Consider the following 26608-nt stretch of genomic DNA (forward strand, 5'->3'; position numbering starts at 1 on the left):
GATCTTTAAAAGGAGATTGGCTATCACATTTCTCAGTAACAACTTTTGAAAGCCACTATGCTGTACATTGTTTTCTCCCCAAGACTATGGTGGTTAACACGTCAAATCAAAATAGCAATGTACTGAATAGTGACCATCAATGTGACGTACACTAGTTGTCAACCGAGATACGTGATAAGCCCGCAGATCATACTGTCCTTAGTCCTAATTCCCCTAAATAGACGCCTCGAAGTCTAAGGACGTGTCCCGTCGGAAGCATTCAATTAATTATGTAAGACAATAATAGGCTGTGTGTAATGTTCGAGTGTTGAGATGTATCAAGCTTGCGTGGGCGCGGACCGCGAAGTATGCGGCACGCGCGAGTAATGGGCCCGGTGTCGCGCCCGGAACACGCCACTTGACGCGCCAGCTCAGTGTGCTGCGACCGGCTTGACGCACCTCGACCAGACCCGACCTGCCTTTACAAACCACCATCGAAACAACAAAAAAAAATCCATCAACCAAGTCTTTATCAAAAGAACTAGAAACTGCATATGTGCTGTAGTTTTTATTCCTAGTAAAGTACCAAAGAAAGTACCTTACAAGTTCGCAGGAAGACTCTATTGAGTGACCGGATAGTGTCACCGCGAGCCAACAATTTCCGGCTTCACTGCAGAGGTAAGTGAACCTTGAGTTATAACTATTCGATCTACCGTCTAACGATAAGCGCTAGATCGGATTTCAGCTCGTAATTCGTACCGTGAGAATATGATTATGTTGAGTCAGCTATAGAAGGGCTACCTGCCTTATTGGGACCTTGACCAATATTGTCGAGACGGTGGGAATTAGGGTCAACTTTATCAGATAATGTGCATTACCAAGATTTGGGAGAAGGGTCTGAAATGATACGCTCAAACAAAAAGCTTTTCACGAGTGATATTCCATTAAAGTTAGTTTCTAAAATAAATTTTTCGATGTTATTGTTTGTAACAAGTTAGGATATTGACCTCTCGACTACTTTATCTTATAGTAAAACATAAATTCAAGCAGTAAACTCCTTTGCCTATTACACTTAACTGCGATTTACAAGCATGTAACAAGGATATGGTAGACTTCCGACGAAAGCTCATCGCGCATAACCCACTCGTAGGCCGCAATAGGACATTGCAATTTTGTGTCATCGTATATTTTTCGTAATCAAGTAACCCGAGGACATTTGGGCCGGGGTCGGAGACGCTTGACCCTTTATCTCGCGTCGACACTCTGATACCGGCCGCACTCCGCCGCGAACTTGCACGGATCATGTGTCTCGGAATATTCTAGCTGATCGACATTTTTGTAACAAAGAGTGAGCAAGTGAGTTTTATTTATTTACAAATATTTTTCTTATAGTTTTGGATATTTGTTCTTACTACTGTGAACTTTTCGGAAGTCTGCTTTAATGGATTCAATTCTTATTTGTAGGTACCTATAGCAAATCATTAAGCTAGTGTTGTGTAGTAGTTACACGTGCCTATCTTGAACCCGAGTGCAACAAAACGGAAACGTTGGAGAGCGCATTTTTGTTTATTAGCGTTACACTCAAATCGATGCTGGGCATGGTAACACTCAAATTTCAGAAGACCAAGCCATCCCAATGAATTTGAACAGGCCCGTTTTTTTGAATTCAACAATATCGATTTAGAAGTATTTTGTCGTTCAATTCCTTAAGTGAAATCTAGTTTATAACAATTCTTCATCTTCAAGGTATGATGTGGCGTTGGGTCCTGCTGGTGGCCCTCGCAGCAGCGGCACAGTGCTGCCAGCTGTCGCCAGGTCGGAATGTATCTCCCAAATCTCCGGGAGACAACTTCTACCGCCTGATCATCAATGGCGAAGTGGAGCGGTACGCGCCGGGAGAACGCTATGTTGGTGAGTAAGAGATACTACTTCTCATTCAGCCGTGATGAAACTACAGCCCCGATCTCGATCATTTTTAGGGACAATGAAACTTAATTGTTTTGGAACCACGTTGTGCTTTCTCAGTCATTAATAGTTAATTAACTTATGGATTTGTGTGCCACTACCCTTTTTAATTTTCTTTTCACCTGTTACAAAGTTTCATAGTTACAAAGTGTACCGTGATTTTTTGCTTGATTGTCCAATTCAGTGGTTAATTTTGCTTAACTGTTATTATAAATAAATAGTTAGGTAAAAAACTAACGTGTGTATTCCGATTCCCTCTCGAAACCTTATTATTATGCACCCAATCTATAGACACCAGTTTCGGCTAAATTTATATTGAGCCCGTGAGTGCTGCCTTTTTTCCCACAAAGCTTTCAATCTAGTGGTACAAGGAAACTATAGCAGTAGTTACCAAGTAACCTCAGTGGTCATAATTCAGCGATGATTATACGAAGAGAAGTGATAACGTACATCATAATATGACGCGCTCCAATTCCTACAAGTGATAATATTATTTATCCCGGACGACGTTTTTATATCGAGTAGGTACTTGAAATTCGCACATTATCATTTTTATATAGAAAGCCGAAGGATGTTCGCATTCAGAGAAGGATAAAAACAATGCTGAATCCTGTAAAAACGGCCTTTTTTATCTACAAATGATAGATTTATCGTGTTTGTGTATGTGTTTCATACCCCTCTGCCTTCAGCTTCGAGTATAACAGTCATGATGTTATGTATGTATATATTAGTGTTGGTATAGAATCGCTATTTCTAAAGAAAATAAAGAGGAATACTTGCTTCTAATTTTATAATTCGAAGTAAATAAATCCCATATTTCGTTTCCGATAGTAAAATCACGTAAAAATGTATAACATCTACTTTTTCGAATTTCACGATAGTGAGTGACACCTGAGTATGTAAAAGTATTATTTTATTTTTCCAGTGACCCTCGTGGGTTCCCGCACTCACGATGTGGTGCAGCAGTTCACCCGGTTCCAGATGATCCTGGATCCTCTCGACCCTGCGGCTGACCGTAGACCGAGCAAGCAGGGCCAGTTCCAGCTCTTCGCTGATACTCTAACCAAGTTTGATGAAGAGTGCACTAACTCTGTGGTGGAAGCTGATGACCTGCCGAAGACTGAGGTGCAGGTCATGTGGAAGGCTCCACCCAGTGGTTCTGGATGTGTGCTACTCAAGTAAGCTTTATTTTAGAATTTTATTTGTTTTATTCCTTTTTTTAATATCTAATGGATTGCTGCGGCGTGGACGGTACAGTACAACACTGACTGCTGATATTGAAGTCTCGGATTCGATTTCCGGGTCGGGAAAAATGCGATATTTATCAATTTATCAAGGAGTTTGGTTGTCTGCTCAATAAGAGGCAATATGCTCGCTTTGTCCATGTGTCTACATTGATGGTATATTTCATACATCTGTGCCTTCCTTCGGGTATAAAAGATGTTTTGCTAATATTATCATAATGTTGACCACAGAGCTATGGTATACGAGAACGAGAGCCGTTGGTACTCGGAAGACGGTCAACTAACGAAACGAATCTGCGAAGATACCTCGCTGTTGTCGACCGACTGTTGCGCTTGCGATGCTGCCAAGTACAAGGTAAATAGACATGATTAAAATAATATTGCCGAAATATATCAAAAAAATTTAATACCTCTTTCTTTAGCCACGTTCAAACACATTTGAATTGATAGTCATTGCAGTCAAAAAACTTTCATGCTTATGATAATATAATAAAAAATCTGTGTTTTTATTTGTGAAACAATAAAAAAATAAGCAAGAAGCACAATAAGCATAAGTTTTCTTTAGTATCGTGGTGTCAGCAGGGATTTTCTGTTATCACCAAAATCTTTTATGTGTACTAAGTATTCATGTTAAACTTCCTTTTTGAAACTAAACAGTTATCTAACTGGCAATGTTCTCTTGTAGATGGTGTTCGAAGGCATATGGTCAGCACAGACGCACCCGAAGGACTTCCCCACTAAGACAGCGTGGTTGACTCACTTCTCTGACATCATCGGCGCCACGCACCCCAAGAACTTCAAATTTTGGGGCGAGGGTGAACTTGCCTCTGACGGATTTAGGTACGTATCTCTATATTTTACTCCTATCTACTGTTATTATAAATGGAGGAGTTTGTAAGGGCGGTTGTATGTGTGTTTGTTACTAGTTCACGCGGTCGGCAGTGTATGCGACGGCCGCACAACACGTCTCGGGTTCGAATACCGGGTCAGGCCAAAAGTATTTTCCGAGGTTTCTGTTTAAAAATTCTCACAGATTGCCCGGAGTTAGGAATTTGAGGGTGTAGACCTCCGTCCCTCGGAGAGCACGTTAAGGTCTTGCGCCTGATCTTATCGACCTCACTGGTCGTGTCGGTTTAGCCGTCCCATCGAGCTTTGAGAGTAAGGGAATAGAGAGTGTACCTGTGTATTGTGTGCATATATTTGGACACTATAAACAAAGTCCAGCACAGTGGGCTGGTTTCAAAGAAATTAGCCGCCGTAGCTGGATATTAGTTAGGAAGGCCTTATTAGTACTCCGGTAAATCTTTTAACGTAGTCAAAGCCACGGACAGAAGCTAGTAGAATAATAATAGTTTTCCGCACTTGACAAATACTGTACATCAACTATCATACTCTTTTGCTCGTTCTTAGGTCTCTAGCCGAGTGGGGTGCGGTAGGACTCATGGAGCGTGAACTTCGCCAGCAGGGCTCGAAGCTACGGTCTATCGTGAAGGCCCAGGGTCTGTGGTACCCTAAGGTCAATACCAACACTTCTGGCTACTTCACTGTGGATAGAAGGAGGCATTTTGTTTCACTGGCTTCTATGTTTGGTGAGAAAACTCTCTTTTCTAATATCGACTGCCCTTGTAGCGGAATCGTAAGGTTTTAGGCTTGATTCCAAGCTCGTGCAAATTTATTATTGACCTTTTCAAATTTACGCTCTATTAATTACTTTCTTTATTTTATTGATTATTCTCAATGATAGGCCGGAGTACGGGTGGAATTAACGTTTGGTTGGCACTTATCTTATGGGTCATAACATTGTAAACAGCGACTACACCCTCAGGTTAAAAAAGCAGATGTAATATTATGGGTGCTTTTTTATAAACTTTATAATTTAATATTGCCTTCCAGGACCGTCTCCCGACTGGGTGGTTGGTGTAAGTGGTCTGAACCTCTGTCAGAAGGACTGCACTTGGGCCGAGTCTAAAGTGATCGACCTGTTCCCATACGACGCCGGCACTGACAGTGGAATCTCATACATGGTATGTTGTTAGCTTACGATACGAGTTATAACTAGCGACCCAACTTTGACCTGTTATGTAGTTCAATTACCCCGTTGATACATCCCCGTAGGAATTTGGATTCCATCGAAAAATCTAGCCTTGATAAATACAAACAAATCATAAAAATTATAACAAGTATACCGAAATAATTCATTGCAAAGATACATTTTTATTCATAAATATTTGATGATATTCTTAGTTTAGAGGTAGGTATTATAGGTTTAATAACAAGGCGCAATTAAAAATTGGAGTGATTTGTAAACAGTTGTTCCCGATTTGATGGTTCTTCTTTTGGTTTGGGTGTTTGTGAGTTCCGCGAACTGACAGAACCACATGCGGTAGTGGTTTTTTTTTATGAAATAAATTAACAAAGAGTATGATAATTACATTTTATCTTCCAGTCACCGAACGCCGAAACAGTACCCCATGAGAAGATGTACCGCATCACCCCCATGTACCCGGAAGACCCTCGGGCGCCGTTCTACAACCCTGGCGCGAAGGAGATCCCGCCTCTAGCGCGGTTGTACCTCACGAGGGACAAGCTCATCCCAGGCTCTTGTGATGAGGAGACGCTTTTAGCCCAGGTGGTGGAAGTGGAGGAGAATACCCAGACTGTTAATAGACGTGAGTAGATTTTTTTAAATGCTTATATCAGATTTTTTTTACAAAAATAAATTACTTATTGCTGTTTTTTCAAGAAATTTTCAGTAGTTGATTTATTTATTTTTTTAGTATATGATATATAAAAAATGTAATGGTAGAGTTATCAACTCACTTTTTTTTAAAGGATACTAAATCGATCTTAGAAAAAACTGTAAATTCGTATAAAACCTTAGACACAAAAACCGATTCGATATAACAAACCGATCGGTAGCATCAACAGCTTTACTCATAAAATTTATTCAAGTGAAAAACGGTATAATCGGCCAAACATGGCTTGAAAGAATCAGTATTTGTGATCAAATTAATTCTAGTTCAACCTCACGGAAGATCGCTTGATAAAAACAAATGTGATGTGACGAAATTAGTTTCCAATGCTGGCTTAGTTGGCTATTAATTCCTAAAAAGTTATTTCCCCGATTAATAATTAATTAATTTGTTTATCATTAGCGGAGTGCGCAGTATCGGACTGGAGTACATGGTCGGCATGCTCGGTGACATGCGGCAAGGGGCTGCGCATGCGCACGCGCGAGTACCGCATGCCGCAAAAGGCGCAGATGTTCGCGTGCGACAGACAGCTCGTGTCCAAAGAGATGTGTGTCGCGCCAGTGCCTGAGTGCGAGTGAGTATATACTGCTTTACAAACAAACTTCACATAAGTTCTGTAGCGTGAGGCGCCCGTAGCCAGTTGCGTTCATCGGTCGGTAAACGATCTGTGGGTTAAGCAAACCTTGGCGTGGTCATTCTATAGATAGGTGACCGCATAGTGGTATTTGAACAGGGCGTCTCCGTGCTTTGGAGGGCACGTAAAAAGTCGGTCCCGGTTGTTGTCAATTAAGATAACAGTCGTTAAGCCATGTCAAAGGCCTTCAGGCGGCTTGAACAACTTTGACCCTAGGTTGACCACTAACCATACGAGAAGAAGAAGTGTAGCGTGATTTACTCCAGTTGGTACTATATAGAATCTAGAGTTTGATATTTAAATTTTACTGCAAAAGGAATGCATTTCTAGGAAAAAAAACTAATCTATGTCATTGTCGGATCTCAAACTAAGTATTATTAGTATATTACACATCCAAAATTGTTGGCATTAAGAAGAGACGGACAAAATTGCTATCGCATTTATAATATTAGTTGAAGTGTTAGTATTCTAAACACGTTACTATTTTACGACTTCTAACATACTCACTGACTAACACAATGTTGTCAATATTTAATACGAGAATGCATTTGAACGTGCTACTGACATTGTATGCTAATTATATAGTGCACATGTAAACTGAATTTAAAGGTTACAGTTCATTCAAAGATAATATATGATTTACGTCTATTGAGATCTGCCTCTGTGGCGCGGTCATTAGTGTATCCGACCGGTGATGAGATATCTAGTTCGATTCCAGGTCCGGGCAGAGTATCTACTACTAGTTTAGAATATTTCATAATAATCACCCGGAGTTTGGTAATGCGCCCTGTGTATGGCAATAGGTTTGCTCCTATCATAAGGGACTAACATTGTTTATGGCGAAACGTGGAGATACATATTCCATACACTTTTGCCCAAACTTTCGCGTAAAAGATGCCTGATGTTATATATGTGTTAATGTTTTAGACTATTTAATACCAATCGTGCATATTATTAATGTTATAGAGGCGACAACGCAGCAGAAGAAAGTGAAGTAGGCTCAGTAGACGCGGGTCTGGCGAACGAGTTCTGTCAGACAACGGAGTGGGGTCCATGGGGCGAATGCTCCGTGACCTGCGGCGTGGGCGTCAGCGTGCGAAGGAGACAGTTCCTCAACCATATGGGGCTCAAGAAGTGCCCTCTTGTACAGATTGGTGAGATTGTTTTGCTATATCTACTGTTGTAGTGGTCTGTTGGATAACTTGTAAGTGTGAGAGATTTTATAATAGTTTGTGATGGGTAAAATTATTTTGCCAATAGGACTGTTATTTGGTTTTTATCTTTAAATGTATAGACATTTAAAGATAAATCCGTGTTTCGGAAGGCACGTTAAATTGTGGGTCCCGGCTGTCATTTTCGAAGATCTTTGACAGTCGTTAACAGTAGTCAGAAGCTTGAAAGTCTGACAACCAGTCTTACCGAAGGGTATCGTGTTAATACCTAAGTAACTGGGTTGTGGAGGTCAGACAGGCAGTCGCTCCATGTAAAACACTGGTATCCAGCTGCATCCGGTGAGACTGGAAGCCGACTCCAACATAGTTTGGAACAAAGGCTAAGCGAATATATATATCTTTAAATGTATAGACAAAACCTTTTGAATCCGGTTTTCTAAGTACATTTTTCTTTCCAAAAAAAATTTATTCAACGATGAATGTTGTCTTTTCAGCGACAATTACTTTGACAGATAATGTTCCATAATTTTTTTTAAGTTATTGCTTCAGTGTGATTGATGAACGATTCAACCATAGTCATGATCAATATTTGCTCAAATCTCTATGTTTTATACAGAGGAATCTCGCAAATGCATGGAGCCCCAATGTACCGAAGAACAACGTGAAGTATCAGACCCGTCATGTCCGACAACTGACTGGTCAGCGTGGTCGCCATGCACGGCGTCATGCGGCCGCGGCGTCATGTTCCGCACGCGTCTCCTGCTGGTGCCGGCCGACAGGCAGCAGGACTGCTCCACCAAGGTCGAGCTGATGCAGCAGAGGTCCTGCCAGGAGCGAGAGAGCTGCGCCATCGACATGATCACTGCTAAACGTGAGTAGATTATGCTTGTACGTCGTGTCGTGGTCGCCATACAATCGCGGCGTCATGTCTACTATATAAAACCAATCCTTACACTCCGGTACATTTATCCTAAGTTATCTACTTGCAGTCAATATATTCTGGACTGTCCATTGTACTTAGCACGCATTTTGATATCAATTCTTTTGTCCAACAAACTTGGCTAAGAGTTTAACATTTATGTTTCTGACCGGGTTAGAAACTTAATCCTACCTATATACCTTTCGAAATTCTAAATGAATTCTGATACCAAAATCAAGTTAAGATCGTGAAAAAAGTATTAATGATCCTAGGGTATAAAGCCATGCTCACATTAAAGGCACAAACTTCCCTAATATACAAACGTGTTCAGATTTCAACGAGCGTATAATTTGTGAACGCAAGGCCAAAACTCATGTTACGTATTACGTACATCCGCACTGAATGTTCATTAAGGAATGTAATAACATCATTGCACAATACATTGTTTATTTTACTAATTATATGCAGAAATAGATGCTTATTTCAACTTTTTTTTTTAAGTTTATGTAGCGCGATTTTCTACAGTCGGCTATCGAGTACCGAGAGTTTGACGCTTAAAGTGTACTGCAAAAATAGTTCCCACGACGCCCGCTAGAGGCGCTAATCACATTTTCATTCATCATTATTATACAACATTTCTCGATAGCTAGCCGCTTGTCAAAAGTCGATAGAGGTAGAGACTTGCTCTACAGATTAGATCACACTGCTATAATCATAAAATACAAATTATTCTTAATCTTATGAAAACCGAGCGAAACTGGTGCGGGCCGCTAGCTAACATACAATATTGATTAATAGAAAAACAGGTTAACTGATCTGTGCTAACACATAATGTCTAACTGTACGATTATAATCAAGCCACGAGAGACTGACAGATAAGCCCTTGAATGCGTATATTTGCGAATAGATACAGTGTTTATGATAAATCATCATTCATGTGCGGCCTTGTGCTAATAAATTTATTTCGCGCACTTTCAACACCACAGATTTTAGTAGCAATGTTTATTTACACGGGCTGATGCGTGCCGGCTATTTCTGGTAGAATACGCTTAGCAACGGCCCTAAAGCTAATTTTTTCTAATACTCTCAAGTAATAAATTTTTTTGTACTTTAAGACTTAATTAGTTTCAACATCTGCTAAAGTTGTTCAGGTAGTCATTTATTTAAATTTCTTCCTCTCTCTCACAATGGTGAGCCTGGTGTCTAAAAGTTGCGTTATCAGGTGCAATAGTTATAAATAAAAAAGAAAGAGGACCTTTCTAATCCTCGTATAGGACATGCATGATTTGAAACCAAAGGTCTTAACAAATTAACAGTGCTACAAACCTTTTAAAGTGAATTAAGTAAAAACGTAAACAATAAATACATAGGTTAGTGTTAGATGTGACGTTAAAGACTCATTATTCGACTATAACGACATATTATACTACCGTGTTCTAGGAGATAACGTTCTTTTAACACTAAGACACTCATCTTATGAAGTTCTAATTTTGCCTAAATAACTAATATTTCAATAAGATTTCCCTTCTAAAAATAACTTATATTTCAGGCATCTGCATGGAGGAAGCCGACCCAGGTCCTTGCCGCGGCGTGTACCAGCGGTGGACGTTCGTGGCCATGAAGGGCATGTGCATTCCGTTCTCGTACGGAGGCTGTCGCGGCAACCAGAACAACTTCATCACTCAGGAAGACTGTACTAACACTTGCAGTGTTATACTTGGTAAGTTATTTTCACTTTTAAAATAAAATAATAAGATATAAGTAAATTAACCGATTAATGTCCCACTGCTGGGCTAGGGTCTTATCACGTAATTATGGAGAGGTTAGGCATTGAGTCCACCGCGATTGAGCACCTATTTTATAGAAAACTTGTACTACAAACTTGACCTTAGTATCGAAATTTCAGAAACATTATGTCATAAACCATAAATGGACTAATTACGTTTTCCGTCAAAAAACTTGAGTTGGCTTGGACACCTAGGTATAGGTAGATGATAAACAGCCTAGCCTTTCTTCGAACGAAATTGAAGTTAGCTTTCAGTCTCACCGGATGCAGGTGAACACCAGTATTTTGTATGCGCTTCATACAAAATACTGGTTATTCTACCTCCACAAACCAATTACCCAAGATTTAACACATACTACTTTCAAGACGTACGTAAGACTTTCAAGCTTCTGAATTATTGGTAACAACAAAGATCTTTGAAAATGACAGCTGGGACCCACAATTTGACGTGCCTTCCTAAATACTATGTGTAATCTGGTCACCCATCCCCTGACCTACCTCGGCAGGCGTAGCTCAACCCTCGTGATCGATATTTGTATGACATAACATAAATCTACAGTAACTGACAGCAAGTAAAACACGGAGCTTCATAAAATAAAGTGCTTTTAATCCGAGCAGCTACGTGGAAAGTAAACATAGTTAAATTACTAGCTGACCCGCGCAACTTCGCTTGCGTCACATAAAAGAGAATGGGTCAAAATTTTCCCCGTTTTTGTAACATTTTTTACCGGTACTCTGCTCCTATTAGTCGTAGCGTGATGATATATAGCCTATAGCCTTTCTCGATAAATGGGCTATCTAACACTGAAAGATTTTTTCACATCGGACCAGTAGTTCCTGAGATTAGCGCGTTCAAACAAACAAACAAACCAACTCTTCAGCTTTATAATATTAGTATAGATAAGCTGACCATACAATAACGTTGACACGCCGCGAGGGACCAGTTGTACCTACAATATAATAACTTATGTACAATCTCAGTATATACATAATGTACCTTTTATAAAACTATATAAAAGGTGCAGAACCTTTTCGAAGGCTTTATCGCGTCTTTAACACCCCCTTATGTAGAATTTTTATGCAAAACAAAGAGCTAGTAAATATTGATTTTCTCAGAAAACCTCCAAATTTAAAACAACCAAAAAGTATTATTGTTTATGTTGAAAAATTCTCAGTAGCTACTCGAAATACGCTATCGCGATAACCCAATAAATGGTTTCAAAGAAACGATATGGTTTGGTTTGATTATTTTATGAGTGAATTGCAGGTATATAACAGTTTTTATACCTAGCTGTACAAACATTGTTAAAACCATTAGAAATAGACTGCCTCTGTGGCGTGGGTTCGCGGTTCGATTTCCAGGACAGGCCAAGTGCTACTGGTCTATTGTAATTTATATCAGACTAGCTGACCCGCGCAACTTCGCTTGCGTCACATAAGAGAGAATAGGTCAAAATTTTCCCCGTTTTTGTAACATTTTTCACTGGTACTCTGCTCCTATTAGTAGTAGCGTGATGATATATAGCCTATAACCTTCCTCGATAAATGGACTATCTAACACTGAAAGATTTTTTCAAATCGGACCAGTAGTTCCTGAGATTAGCGCGTTCAAACAAACAAACAAACAATCAAACAAACAAACTCTTCAGCTTTATAATATTAGTATAGATATGTAGTATAGATGTAGCTTATCCGGTAGTCTTTTTTAAATGTTAGGGGTAGGCAACCCTTATCACTGAGGGGTATGAAAAATAGATATTTTCCGATTTTTAGACCTACTAAATATGCTTACAAAATTTCTTGAGAATCGGACAAGCCGTTACGGCGGAGTACGGTAACAAAGATTGAGACACGAGAATTTTATACATAAGACTAGCCAACCCGGCAAACATTTTGCCATATAAATGAAAAAAAAAATATAGTCACAAAATTTCATGAGAATCTCTCTCTTCACAACTTCGGGTACCCAACAGTCGTCATATTATGTATGTATGAAACTTCTACGTAAACGAAACATTTAAAAAACAACACATGTATAACCATTTAAAAACTAATCATCGACATTTGACTGAACCGCGTTAATCTTTCATCAGTGCTAATTTGATCGGAACTAAACAAAACATGGCATTGAGTGGAAGTAGGGCACGGGTGTAATTTGGCGCAGTAGGGCCGACGCTGACCGAGTGACCGGTGACGTCATACCATGGGCCGTGATGTCAGGCCAGGTGACATTTTATGGTGCACTAGATAGTCTTTAGATTATAAGGCTTTTCTCACACGCGGTGGTGTCATTTCGGAGTGGTGATTAGTGCCAACTTGTCTTCCGGAAAATCGGTAAGTATATTGTTGTGGTAGTTGTCCTTTCTAGCATTGTCCCCCAGGGTGAACTGGGAGTTTTCTTCCCACTTGGCACCTGGGTGACAAATCTGGTATCTGAAGGGTTTTCTTACCGCAAGAGAGTGAATTTGGCTATTTTTTGACGTTTGTTTACTTATGTTTTGGTATTGTTATGCATTGGTAGTGTATTTAACAGCTGTGTAAAGGTTTATCAATCACGAGTCTGGCCAAAAAAAAATCTTCTTAATTTTTGGCAAGAAATTCTCAGTTTTGGAAAGCTCTGCATAAGGTTCTCGCCAATCATATTTGAACCCAGCACCACTGAGTTAAGACAGAAAACGAATTTTCTTAAAAGTTCCATACTTTGATGAGAAATAATAGGTTGATAAAAATATCCTTAAGAGTTGGTATTAATGTATACGAGTACAATGGGCAGTGTGTCATCTCAAAAATAAAAACGTCTTCTGCGATCCAATCCCAGCTATAATACTGGACTCCACTACTTCATCCACTCCATTTATAAAAACAAAACAAGCATAGTAGCCATTAGCGAAATATAAAAACAAAACAGCAGCGATACACGTAGGTACATATAGTAATAGCAATTTTGATGAAATGTGTTCATTAACACAGTTCTAGCTGACTGGTACAAGGTCACAGTATATGACTAGACTTATTCCCACTCGTCTATCTGTTATAATACTGTAGTTATATTGTCATCTAACTTTTGTATATTTATGGATAGGTTTTGGATAGTTATCGGGCTCTCGGGTTTGGTTATTGGGAGTTTAAAATGTCCTTTATTTACTTTAGAAAAATGTATGTAGACCGGGTAATAGAATAACTTTGAAATAATTTGATTTTATTTATAGGTATTTTTAGTATGAGAGCAAAAGGGATTCTGTCTTGTTGATTGAATCGATTTTGGTTTAATTTGGCTACGTTACATATAAAGTTTTGAAGAAAGACATAGGATTATTTAATAGTAAAATGTTAAACAGGTCTTGAACGCTATGAGAGTTTTAAAGTTACGATACCTTATTTTCATATTGTTTATGGGCTAAGACGAAGGAAAAACCTAGTCAGAATTATAAGTCTTTATTTCCTTTATTCCAAGTGGTTTAAAAACAAAATTAAACGTAAAACAAGTGCTTGTTGTTTTCGAGAAAAATCGTGACGAGAAGGAAAGTTATTGTCGCTCGTAAACTGATATAACGATGGAAAATGAACGCCGAGGCGTGGACCGTCGTGTGTTTTGTATTAATTACTATGTTTTGATACATTTGTTTTGTTATTGGGTACAAGAAAAGATGTGCGTATTATTTTGGAGATTTAAGATCCTGCGTATCAAGGAATTAATTGATGATTCCCTACACTCGAGTTGCGAATGTTTGACGTTTGAAATTACTCAAAAAAATTGTTTTCTCTGAATTCACTAGGGGAGCTTTAAGAAGATTTGTAACAGTCGATACTAGCGAGTAACCAATGCTTGACGTTTAAAATGGCTTGAAAAAATAGTTCTCTCGACTAGGGGCGCTATAGCACTTGGAATTTGGTTGAGATAAAGAAGAGTTTATCGGTTGATTTTTTTAGATCTATCACGGCACCAATCGGAACCGGTTTTAATAAAATTAATTGTAGAGAGTCAAGTCCTAGGTTCAAAGTTAAACCTTTTTTTTCGCAGGTCAGCTGTTAAATTCACGTAGCTAAATTGTTTAATTTATGGCTTTTAAGATCCGCGAAGTATTTGTATTGATGCAATGCATTTACACTTCAAACTATTTGTAAATAGTAAACAATTTCTTCTCAAAACATTAACTTGTTAACAAACATTTAAGAGACAAAACGAGCCATTACGACATGAAATACATCAGATGTGATAGATCAATGGAGACGTGCCGTCACCCAGCTGTTGGCGCGCCGCCAGGAATCGAACCCGTGACTCACGGTGAGGAAGGTCGCGGGCGGCAGGTGCTCCCCAACTCACCACATTATTACGATAAAACAACAACACACTTTAATTTTACATCATCATACATAACTGATGAATGCACAGTTTCTCTCTGGAATAATCTAGAACGTATATACATAACATCACGCCTCTTATATCCATATGTTTCAGCAGACGTGCATGAAACATACCTTCTGCCATTTATAATGTTAGGCCCATGTAATAGCGGCGAGCCTATTGCCATATACCAGACACGTTACCAAGCCCGGACTACTATTGCAAAATAGTCTAAATTAAATTAGAAAAGACCGATAGCACTTTGCTCGACTCGGTAATCGAATCTCGTGTTAAACGGTCGGATAGGTATATTAGTAGAATAATTCTTTCAGTTTTTCTCTATTAATTTTCAATCTATCTATCATCTCGGGTTTTAGATTTATCTTCTACAAACAGCGAACTTCTTATTCTTTTAGTAAAATGAATCATAACCTGTAATTTACACTGTTATGTGTTTATAACAATAACATGTTATGTTGTCGGTACACATTGATATATTATCTTAACGCTAAAAGCTTCAGTGTAATTAACTTGTTGATTTTATGACTTGAGATCTATGAATACATTTGTGAATAACCACTGAAGTATTTACTCGCGAAATCTTTTATATACTAAGCATACCTACTTAGGTATGACTATTATGTTATTCATGATTTCGTGGAAATTATTTTAATATTTTATTTTTATCGTGTGGTTAACAGTCAACTTAGTATAAATTTTGTTTAAGTCTCCCAAAGACCTATGACATGGCTTAACGACTATCATGTTAATTGACAACAACCAAGACTGACTTTTTACACATATATTATGTCTTCCGTAGTACGGAGAGGTTTAACTCAAATATCTCTTCTGCATGCCGGCCATCTACGAAATATTATTGCTAAGGCTGATCGTTTACCGACCGGTGAGCCGAACTAGCTACGAGCGCCTTTCCCAATATATAGGTATTTCTACTTATTCTATACCTGAGATTTTCTAACAACAATGCTACCAAACCATAACGCTGAAAGCAGAAGAGTACTCAAGGAGTCAACTTAGGCACCTATTGACAAAATTATTCATTAAACTTACAAAAGGATCGTAGGTAATGAAATTTTCTATCAATATACATATTTTTCACTATCAACAAATAAACACGTTCATACATCTCAGTGGAAAATAACCGTGAAGTTGTAAAAAGGAAATAAATTGAAACACAATAAGCAATACACGCAGGTAACGCTACACTTATCACAGAAATAACAATATAGGCATAAAAGTTATTTCAATGTTAGAATTTTATCGCAAAATATATTAACACTACACACACATTTAAACAAGGTTTGAACAGAAAAGTTATCCGACTTCAAATAAAAAAAAATATTGAGTTTCTATTTTCCTTTCCGTTCCTAAGAAACCTACTTACTAATATTTTAAACGCGAAATTGTCTATCTGTCCCTCTATAACGCTTTCAGGACTAAACCGCTAAAACAATTTTCATTAGATTAAGTATGACAGTAGCCGAAGAAAAGATGTCTTCTTCAAGATATTAATTCACATGCGAATGGAGCCGCGCGGATCTACCAGTTATAAATAACCTTCTATGTCTATATTTAATCTCAAATACAAATACAATTAGTATTCACAAAATCGCATGCAAACGTTAAAAACTTTAATTAACATTCACAAACACTAAATACTAAAATATTACTGTTTAAATAGTAAACATATGATTAGTCTCGAATCCGTGTCTACATACAGACTGACAGTGTGTCGCCGTGCCCGCTTGTACCTGACCCCAGTTACACCCCAGACAAGATTGTGACGTCAGCGATTACGTCACTGTGACGTCACGAGCCAAATTGTAGGCTTGTTGTTACGACTGGTTATTGTGTCTTTTATGTACATACAAACAAAGGACTTGGAATATAACCTGGCACGTAATCAGTAGGTAGTTGTGGATCACCACGAGCAAACAGCTTTCCCGAACCTGATAAAATTACAATATGACTGTTTCAAATACTTTGTACGAAGTTTACGAAATAAAGGATATTTTGAATTTGAATTTGATCACAGTATCAATATTTGTTTCAGGACAACAACAACAACAGTCATGACATTTTATATTATTAACAGCAACAATAAACTAACTTTATATACAAATAGACTAACGTTGTAATAACTAGATTTCTACTGCCACTTTCTTACTAACACGTTTTTTTTTTAAAGACAACCTCCGCGTCAAGAATTTTTATCATGTCGCAGAAATCACTTTTATTTTAATTTAATATTTTAAATTCCTACAAGGATACCAACATAGACATATAGTGCAACCAGACCTGAAACAACTATATGAGGATTGCACAAATATGTGTTCCATGTGGGAATCTAATCAACATCCACTCGAGGCACTGTTTATCGCTGCGCCACCGATGCAAAGCCTCAAGCAAATCAGTTTCTTAAAGATATTTATTTTTATGTTACCTTTGTAGCATAACTTAGTTACTATGAAAACTTAAACATTCAGTCTCAAATTCATATGAATATGTGTCTATTTGTTACTATGTTTTGTCTCTTTGTTTATCAAATTAGCGATGACGTGATGTGGCGTCTAAGTAAAAATAAAGGCTAGTTTAGATACAAGCAGTAGTGATAAGCATCTTACTGTTGTGATATAACTAGATGTAAAACTCTATTGATATTCTCTTTATTAAATTCATTTGTAAACAACTGATCCATTATTGTCAGTTTTAGTTCATACACCGAAGTACCACGATTTTTTACCACTATTAACTATTGACAACCAGCTATCTGTCGACCGAACTTCTATGTAACCTGGATTTGAACCACTAGCGAGGCCTGTTGGAACTAATTCTTGAGTATACTACTAATGTCAAAGTTTTGATACTCAATAGTAACCGCTTAGTAAAAGTGCGAAAAAATTCGCCGTCGTGCCCTGCAATTCTTTCCAAGCTAACCAAAAACTCATTTATTATGATGAAGTGAAATTGTTCAAGTTCTACATAAAACGTAATACCGCATTCTAAACTAGTCTTTACCCAAAAAACTACGCAAAAAATACTTCAAAAGATGTTTTTGCAGCGTTCGTTACGTTTGTCAAGATTACAGACACGGCAGACATGTTAGTTTCAATAATTATGTCATTGTTCGAAAAACACGGAGACTGTGTCGAATCACTTCTACACTGAGGTAGACTAAACAATGTTTCATGAATTTGCAAATTACTGAATAATATTGTACGTCTTTATTTTGGTAGTGCATATCATTAGACTATGTTTTCGTATATGTGAAAGAGGCAAATATTCGCATTTTGCTACCTACATAATGTTATGATTGAAATCAGCATTAAAAATTTCATAGGTAGTTTACATCGTATTTACTACATATTTTTACAGAATTTTACATAAATAAGTAAAAATCTTTACTATAACTTTTTCAGAATTTGATATGCAGCTAGTCAATAATAATATTATAATAACCTTTGAACTGCCATTATTTGGGCACAACGGCTTGATCATTTCGTAACTAAATGTTTTCAACACTCGTTTACATCTTAGCAGTCTGCAATTACATGTACTACCAGCTGGAGTAACAAAACCATCTCAAAATCAAGCTAATGTCAATTTTGTTTTTCAATCAGGTGGTGGAGCACCTCCTGCTGTCGCCGGCAACCAGGTACCAGCAGTGAACGTCAACTTCCCAGGACTGTCCAACAGTGTCAATGGTAAGTTATAACTTCATAATTTACTACTGCATTTCTGACTTACGATAATAAACATGATAATAAATAATTATACCTTTTTTTGAGCCACTAAACGCATACTTTGATCGTTTTTTTTATCCTAGTTATTAGATCCCTGCTTTGTGTATAGTTAAGGTCAAATCTTTAATAGCATCCTATACAGGAAATGAAAAATAGAGGCTTAATAAGTAGTATTACATTCCTTACAATTTATGTTGCCTGATTACTGAATATATACAAAGCATTTATGCATGTGCAAAAAAAGAAAATCTTGCAATTGAATAAATCTTGTTTCAGCCCTTGATTTACTCAATGTGAATAAAATATCTGGGGTTAAAAAGTATTTTGTAATAATATGTTGCACTTGCTGGGCGCTTAAAATAATAAAAGTCTACGCAGCATGCTTGGAAGAGTAGCAAACATACATACATCGATTCATCAAAACAAACTTATAATTCTTACTTCATCTTTTATACAAATAGTAGGAAGCTATAAAATTGGTAATTTTGATAGATTTTTACGTATACATATAAAAGCAGAAGGTAACAGGAAAACCGTTTATGTTTATTTACCAAGAATGGGAAAGCGTAGGAGTTTACTAAAAATGAACTCCTATACTAAGAATAAATCTTTAATATGTGCGATATACATATTTATTTATACATACATAAATATACATACAGTTTATTTCGAAATTATCGTTCGAGAATTACATAGATGTTTGTTCCGTTTAGATAACGAATCAGTCACTACATTGAGTATAAGCTAGGTAATCCCAACCACTGGTCTATATTATATGACATCACCAAATAAGTATATGGGGTAGACACACTATTTCTTAAATGCCATTTTGGTCTCTCAAGTCTCAAGTTTTTATTCTGACATACTAAAACGACGTAAATTATCGGATTAGAAAAAAAGCTTTAAAAATCAGTTTTGCTATTCTAACGCCGGAACTTGTACTCAAAATACGGCCCCAGATATCAAATGCTTGAATAGAAACACCGAAATATTAGTATTTTAGTATTTATTTTAAGACAATGACATTAGTCTATCTGAAGTGCGAGTCACGTATATTTTTATTTTATAGCTCGCACCTCTGTGTCAGTCGTTCATACATTTTATAATCTTGTAAATGCTGTCCCAATGGACGCTTACGTCTTATTTCATAAATGTCGTAAAATTGAAAATTCTAGAATATTGTTGAAAAGTAGTTTTGGTTGCTAGGTGTATTTTTAAGGGATGACCATTGATTTAGGGGCGATGACGATACATTTTGCCATTCAAAATATGGATTGCCAGTTGCAAATGCTTGCTTAGATTGCTTCCATGGGCAGTAGTGTGCACAGTAAATATGAAGATTTTGAGTACGATAGTGGCTACGATTATAGTTCCATATGCGTGTGTATTGTAGATAGTGTTTAATGTTTTTTTAATATACATATCTGTTTGAGTTATTTAATACTGCAAAGTATCCATATATGGCAAAGGGTAAATGCCTTTTATACGTACAGAACCAGCAACACATACTTATTAAACAAACATGGATTTATAGCCTAGGCTTTTCAAGTACTTCCAAAAGGGTTTCAAGGTTTTGCTTTCGAGTATAACATGCGCTATTTTATAAAGAAGGTAATCAAATAAATTCCATAGGATTGCTTAGTAACCATCGTGTCAACAGCAGAGTCAATAACCTCATAAGGTTTAATATCCACAATCACACTATCAACATCAGTATTATAAATGCGTATGTCTGTCTGTTTGTATTCTTTACTGGCAAACTATGGAACAAATTTCGAGGAAATCTAGCCCGGAGTTTTTTTTATAATAAAAGACAACTCCCGCACTAAGAATTGCTCTTAAGACACGGGGATTCGAGATTCGAAACAAATATTTGTTGATCGCACAAATAATTTTTCCGTGTGGGAATCGAACTCGAAAAACTGCCTTTACGTAGCTAAACGTGAGGTTAAAAGTTACCAGCTACTTTAATATTAGTCCTTCAATTATATGTTATTTATTCAGGAGCGGGTGCCGGTGATGGAGACTGTCAGGTGAGCCCGTGGAGTGAGTGGAGCAAGTGCTCCGTGTCCTGCGGAACTGGCTACCAGGAGAGGACCAGGACTATCCTGGTTAGTATAGCATTAATTGCCTTTTTGAACGCGAAATATTTGTAGCAAAGGTATTTTGACGCAATAAACAAAGTTGTTTTGTTACAAAAAGTAGCGCTATTTATGAGAAACAACCAACATTTCTTTATAGTTTATCATTAATCTTTTAGTTATCTCTAAAATAACTGTCTTAACCTTTTGTAGTTGTGGTTAACGTACATTTGAATGTGTCTGTCACTGGAGAGAGGACAGAGTGTGTAGAGATACACATGGGTCGCATTTTATCCTAGACATATTTAGAGCGGTAAAAGTAAAAAAAAAAACAAAATGGAGGCCAGATTATTAACAAAAACGCACCATAATTTAATTTAAAAAAATCAAATTTTCAAGTACCATCAAATAAAAATTAGCACGTTTGTACTATCGAGAGTGTATCAAACCCAAAACTACTAAAATATGTATTAAAATACACAAAAAAAATAGTCTGTAAGTGACTGGCCGTTTCAGATCGTTAGCGTGAATGGTGAATGAACGTGTAATCTATAGATAGATCGGTTACAGAGCCTATTGAGCTAAAATAGACGTCAATTAGTGAGACAACGGCCGTGATGGGTAAGAGCTGATACAAATTGGACGTATAAAAAGTTAAAATCTAGTTTCATGGAATAGTGCATACGTAAAAATCACGCCTGTTCCCGTAGGGATAAGTAGAGACCAGAGAACGCCACTTGCTACGATCCTTACAAATTTCCCTTGTTCCATTCATACAGGATCACCGATTATGAGAAAAAAAGTTATATCTGATATCGTATAAAGATCTAAGCGATTTAGAATTGTTTTCACTGGTTTTGCAGCAGGTTTCTTTGAGTTTAACTACACAACATAAACTTCTATCACGTTGATTACTCGTAATTTTTGCTAAGCTAACAAATTCCTCATGAAATTCGTTAATATATTTTTGCCTTAAGTATATAGCACATACTATTTATTTTTTATCCATGTGAAATAGGGTATTCTCTTATGCCTAACTAAAATACTTAATGAAAGGCGATTTGAGTCTCATCAAAATCCGTTGCGCAGTTTTCGCGCTATGAATGGACAAACAGATAAAGCACTACATTACTACAAAATTTGTCTTAATGTATCGTATTTGTATAAACTCACATTTACGATACTTCCTAATTCGTGCGTAATGCAGTAATAAACTTGTTTTGTTAATGAAACAAAGCGGGTCATTTGCACCGTGTTTGAACAAAGAAAAGTTAATGAGCTAATTAAAATAAAATCTTCATAAAGATCTTGTTTTCAAAGAGATAATAATCTTGTGTTAATTTGTTTACTGGTTCCTGATCACGAGGTTCGGTTTCCGGGTTGAGTAAACTCTATTTTTGTTTGCTATTTCTTTGTAGTAAAAATTGCTATATGATTACGGTTACCAATATTTCTTCTCCCTAAGCGGTTAGTGCAGTGAAATTGTATTAAGCGTCTCTGTACACAGAGACGCTTAAAACTGTTGTTTTTAATTAAGATGGCAATCATTAGCCAATCTAAAAACTTTTGAAGAACTTTATTATTTACTAATCTGCAATAAAATACTTTCAAACCACGTGATCATTTGACTTTTTTTGTAGCTTAATTAAAACGTTAACTTTTTCGCAATTCTTTCTCCAAAATCTGATCTTATTGTTGTCCACTTAATTGGTTTAAAATCTTAAAATAAGCTATCATTATAACAAAAATCATATTTAATATTACTAACTTTCCAAATCTACAACTCAACTTACGCCTAAAATCTAGTAAAATATCTAAAATAACAGAATTACAGCCACAGTCTTAAAGTGCACTCACCCAGACGGGAGGTGCTCATTAATTCACGAAGCTTTGCTTGCAAACTGACAGTTTAATTGAACGGCGCCCAACATAAAGAGCTAAGTTTATGTTGTTATTCATTTTTAATAAAAAACGATTATCTAAGTCTATGCAGAGTAGATAGTGGAGTTAAATCGATACTGGTGTAAGGGCTTGTATACATTTTGATTAATTTTTCCGTCTTAATTTCTTTTTGGCTACGATATGTACTGAAACTTCTAAGGTAGTTGACTGAAAAATACGCATTTTAATTGAATCCAAGACTATATTCAGATTAGTATGAAACGCCGTGTGAGCTTAATTATATTATTATATTTATACTAGCTGACCCGGGCAACTTCGCTTGCGTCACCTAAGAGAATGGGTTAAAATTTTCCCCGTTTTTGTAACATTTTTCGTTGCTACTCTGCTCCTAATGACCGTAGCGTGATGTTATACAGCCTATAGCCTTCCTCGATAAATGGGCTATATAAAACTGAAAGAATTTTTCAAATCGGACCAGTAGTTCCTGAGATTAGCGCGTTCAAACAAACAAACAAACAAACAAACAAACTCTTCAGCTTTATAATATTATATAGTATAGATTAAATTAATTCAGAATACTCGAACGATAAGAAAAGAAACAATTAGGGTCTTCTGATTCCTGTCATAGTAAATGGCATGCGAATGCCTTTCAATTCTAAGTAGGTGAATGGAAAAAAGCAAGTCTAGCCGTTGCAGATAGATATTTATATCAGCTTTAACTCAATTAAAAACCGCTAATATCACACAAAAATACGCTGGCTTTTTTCTCTAAAAGAGTAAAATAAAATGTGTTGAAATTCCGCCTAATACGTTCCCGCCCTAAGCCCCAGGGCGGCGTCCGCCCTTCACCATCGTTGTACAAAGTAACATGTGTCGATAATTGTAACCTGTTTATTATTCATAAGTACATAACTACTTACAAACACCGTGGGAATTCACACCATACATACCTGAAACAAAAAGACACCTTGTGAGAATCGCACATATTGACATTTAATTGTTTTCAATACTAGGAATTACATTAGTTATTGTGAAAGTCTGTCACGAGTTAAAATATGTATACAATATATACATATTTTAACTCGTGACAGACTTTCGTTTCGTCGTCATTTGTTTGATAGTTAAATTACATGGAAGTTAGTAAATAGTAGTAATTTTACTTAAATGTGAAAATGTGGTTTTGTATACATATTTTTGCTTTTGATTATACTATCCCATCGGCAAATTTCTCTCTAACCTTTTCCACAAAATTCACTTGATTGTTTTAATTCGTATAAACATCAGCAAATTATTTGGCGGTCCGACTTAACCTTACTATTATGACTTAATAAGTGCCCACATTCCGTCTCTAAATTGAAGAATCGGTGGCAAAAAACTAGGGAAACCCGCAAACAGAAGCTCTATCAGAACCAATCACAGTTTAAAGAACTCTCAGACATACAAGTTATCTTTCAAAGTGTTCACTGAATTAGATTTAAGTACATTTTTAGCCAGACCTTTTCTATAACTGGTTTGAGACCTTTCCTAAATGAAAACAAAGTTATTTTCGTATCATTTTCCACATCTCTAGACCCTTTGATGGGAAATTGATTGAAGTCGGACCATTTTGGCGGGAGGCACGCGATCAGAACAAAAATAAATTAGCTCATTAAACTTTATTATATTTTGATTAACTTTGACATAACGAGGTTTCTTGCGTAATATGATCTATGATAATCTTGTATGTATAATAGTTAAATCGATTTCATTTGATTCAGGTATCTTCAAAGTTAAAAAAGAAACTACTTAGATCTGAAAATTTAAATATTTTCTGCTTAGATTTTTACAGTTTAAGCGATCTCAGCCTAAATGTCTTAGCGTTTAAATTAAATCAATTAGCAACTGATTTGTGTAACCATAGCCATATAATATTTTATTATTAGCCAAAGACGCAAAAGAGGTTATTACAAAATTATAAAAACACCAGATTTAATTTTGGAATTTTGGAACTTTGAATGTAGATGTAAATGATTAAACCGTGATTTGAAAAAAAGACTGGCTTCTCTTTTCGTTTTAAAAATGAGGACTCCTGGGAATAGTCAAGCCAATTAAAGACTTCAGCCCAAGATACATTAACCTTGAACCATCAACGGGTAGACAAAATCAGGAGTACTAGACGTCCAATTCACATTTAATTTAATAAATGAGTGTCAAAGGCTACTCAGATTGTCTGAGGCCACAAATAGTCTAATAAAAGCAATTAGTAGATTTATTGAGAGCTGGTAATGTGATGTCAAGTTCAGATGTTAATCGTCGAGCGGTGCTGTGCTGTGTATTGAACTATGGGTCAAGGTTACGCTATGAGGCTTTGAAATACGCGGAGTAGACGACAGAAAGGCTTAGTTTACTATATTGTTTGATAGACTTTTATTTTGCTGTAGTGCTTTTTATGGATATTTATTATTATAAGCCTGTGTCGTACCACTGCTGGGCAAAGGCTTCCCCCATAGATTTCCACTGTAGCCTATCTCCAAATATATTTTTATGGATATTTGTGAATTATATCTTTCCCTATATACGTCATATTTGCGTTTTTGCCACCGTTGCAAATTGTCGTCGAAAGTTCGGTCACTCAAACAAAAAAATATTTTGCTGGACACATACCTACCTATTTATTATTGCACAGTATTTTTTCTGTCTATGTATTTTTGTATGTTATTAGTATAGCATCGTCTATATTGTTATTTTATGTTAATAACTGCAGCTACAATTTTTAATAGCACAATTAGTTAAGAAGAGTACAGATTCTTAACGATAATATATTTCAGAAGGTATTAATAATAATATATGTTTGTTTTTCACAGGTACAGCCCAGTCCCGGAGGGCAGGCATGTCCGCGCGCGCTCGCACGTCGTCGCCGATGCTACAGAAAGTGTTAAGGCTTTACACCATAGTATAGTTAGTTGCACTTATTAGAGGCCTACACTACAAATATTTTAAATCTATATTGAATTTACAGATATTTAATCCTAGTACCATGTAAAATAACCCATCATAATATGTATTATGCACGAATTGCATATGATGATGTAAATACAAAGCTCATTTGCTATTAATATTATATAATACAAAGTCTACAAATGAAGTCTTCGTTATCGAAAAGGTGGGTAAAAGCAGAGGCGAAGCGAGGGCTGAACATTGAATTAAATCCATAAAACTATACGCAAAAGCCATATCTATATCAAGAACAACGCGTAAGGATAGCGTAGCGAATTATTTCGCTTCGCAAACATTCGCCTTCGCATCACTTTTCGTTACCGCTTCAACGACGTCACCTTTTTCAATCAAGTGGGGCCTCTAACTACTTAACGATCAAAGCATTTTAAGGCATTTACTTTTTCACATTTTGTATTGTAGTGTACCGCTGAAACTGAAGGCACTTAGTTATTAAATAAAAGCTTCTAAGAAAAACGCTTTTTCATTTTTCTTTTCAGTTCAAATCGATACATGAAATCTCAAGGTCATAGACCTTTGTCGTTAGGTTTTAAACACACTTATGTGAAAGTTACTTTGTAGTTTAAATCATATATTTATAAATGTGTGTTTGTTTTTTACTTTTATCGTGAAGAACGTTTAAACCGTTTGAATAAAATTTTACATTAATGTAATCCCATAATCGGCTGAAATAGAAGATGAAACTGTACATACGTAAGCAAGTTGATGCTAAGACCAAATATATTGGTTTGTATGACAAAATGTATGTATGTGAATAAGGCAAAGGAAGTTTGTAAGTATCGTACTAAGTTCTTTGGTCTCTAACCGTACTCTACTACCCGTTGGGAATTGGTATATATGTCCTTCTTTTATGTGAAAACGACTAAGCAGTTTTGAAAAAATTACATCGCGACATTTAATGGATTTTATCTGGGTAAAGGACATACGTTATAATTTTCTATAACGAAGGCGAGAGAAGTCGCAGGCTTAAATTAATTATATTATAAAGAGAGTGTATGTTTATAATAAAAGTGTTGGATGATTGCCAAAAGTAATATTACTACAGATGGATGTACGCTATTAAATTGTAA

The 26608-nt window shown here is 36.6% G+C and overlaps 2 protein-coding genes across 3 annotated transcripts in view; one reads left to right on the plus strand and one right to left on the minus strand.

The window, feature by feature from the left end:
• The window catches only part of LOC142974073 (phosphatidylcholine:ceramide cholinephosphotransferase 2-like), a 149158-nt gene that overhangs the window by 63104 nt on the left and 59446 nt on the right, over nt 1-26608 (minus strand). The window lies entirely within an intron of this gene.
• Nucleotides 391-25994, plus strand: fat-spondin (extracellular matrix protein f-spondin). 2 transcript variants are annotated; one of them, XM_076116199.1, is made up of 15 exons: nt 391-657; nt 1726-1890; nt 2870-3122; nt 3420-3543; nt 3874-4028; nt 4599-4777; nt 5082-5212; nt 5635-5857; nt 6344-6515; nt 7542-7729; nt 8364-8618; nt 10216-10386; nt 18439-18522; nt 20566-20672; nt 25388-25994. In XM_076116199.1, the coding sequence occupies exons 2-15, from the start codon at nt 1728-1730 to the stop codon at nt 25460-25462; spliced, it is 2280 nt and encodes a 759-aa protein (XP_075972314.1). In that variant the 5' UTR covers nt 391-657; nt 1726-1727; the 3' UTR covers nt 25463-25994. The 2 variants fall into 2 exon arrangements, with proteins under 2 accessions (XP_075972314.1, XP_075972312.1); XM_076116197.1 differs by lacking the exon at nt 391-657 and adding an exon at nt 1182-1335.

Source organism: Anticarsia gemmatalis, chromosome 7, assembly GCF_050436995.1.
Source record: "Anticarsia gemmatalis isolate Benzon Research Colony breed Stoneville strain chromosome 7, ilAntGemm2 primary, whole genome shotgun sequence".
NCBI lineage: Eukaryota > Metazoa > Arthropoda > Insecta > Lepidoptera > Erebidae > Anticarsia > Anticarsia gemmatalis.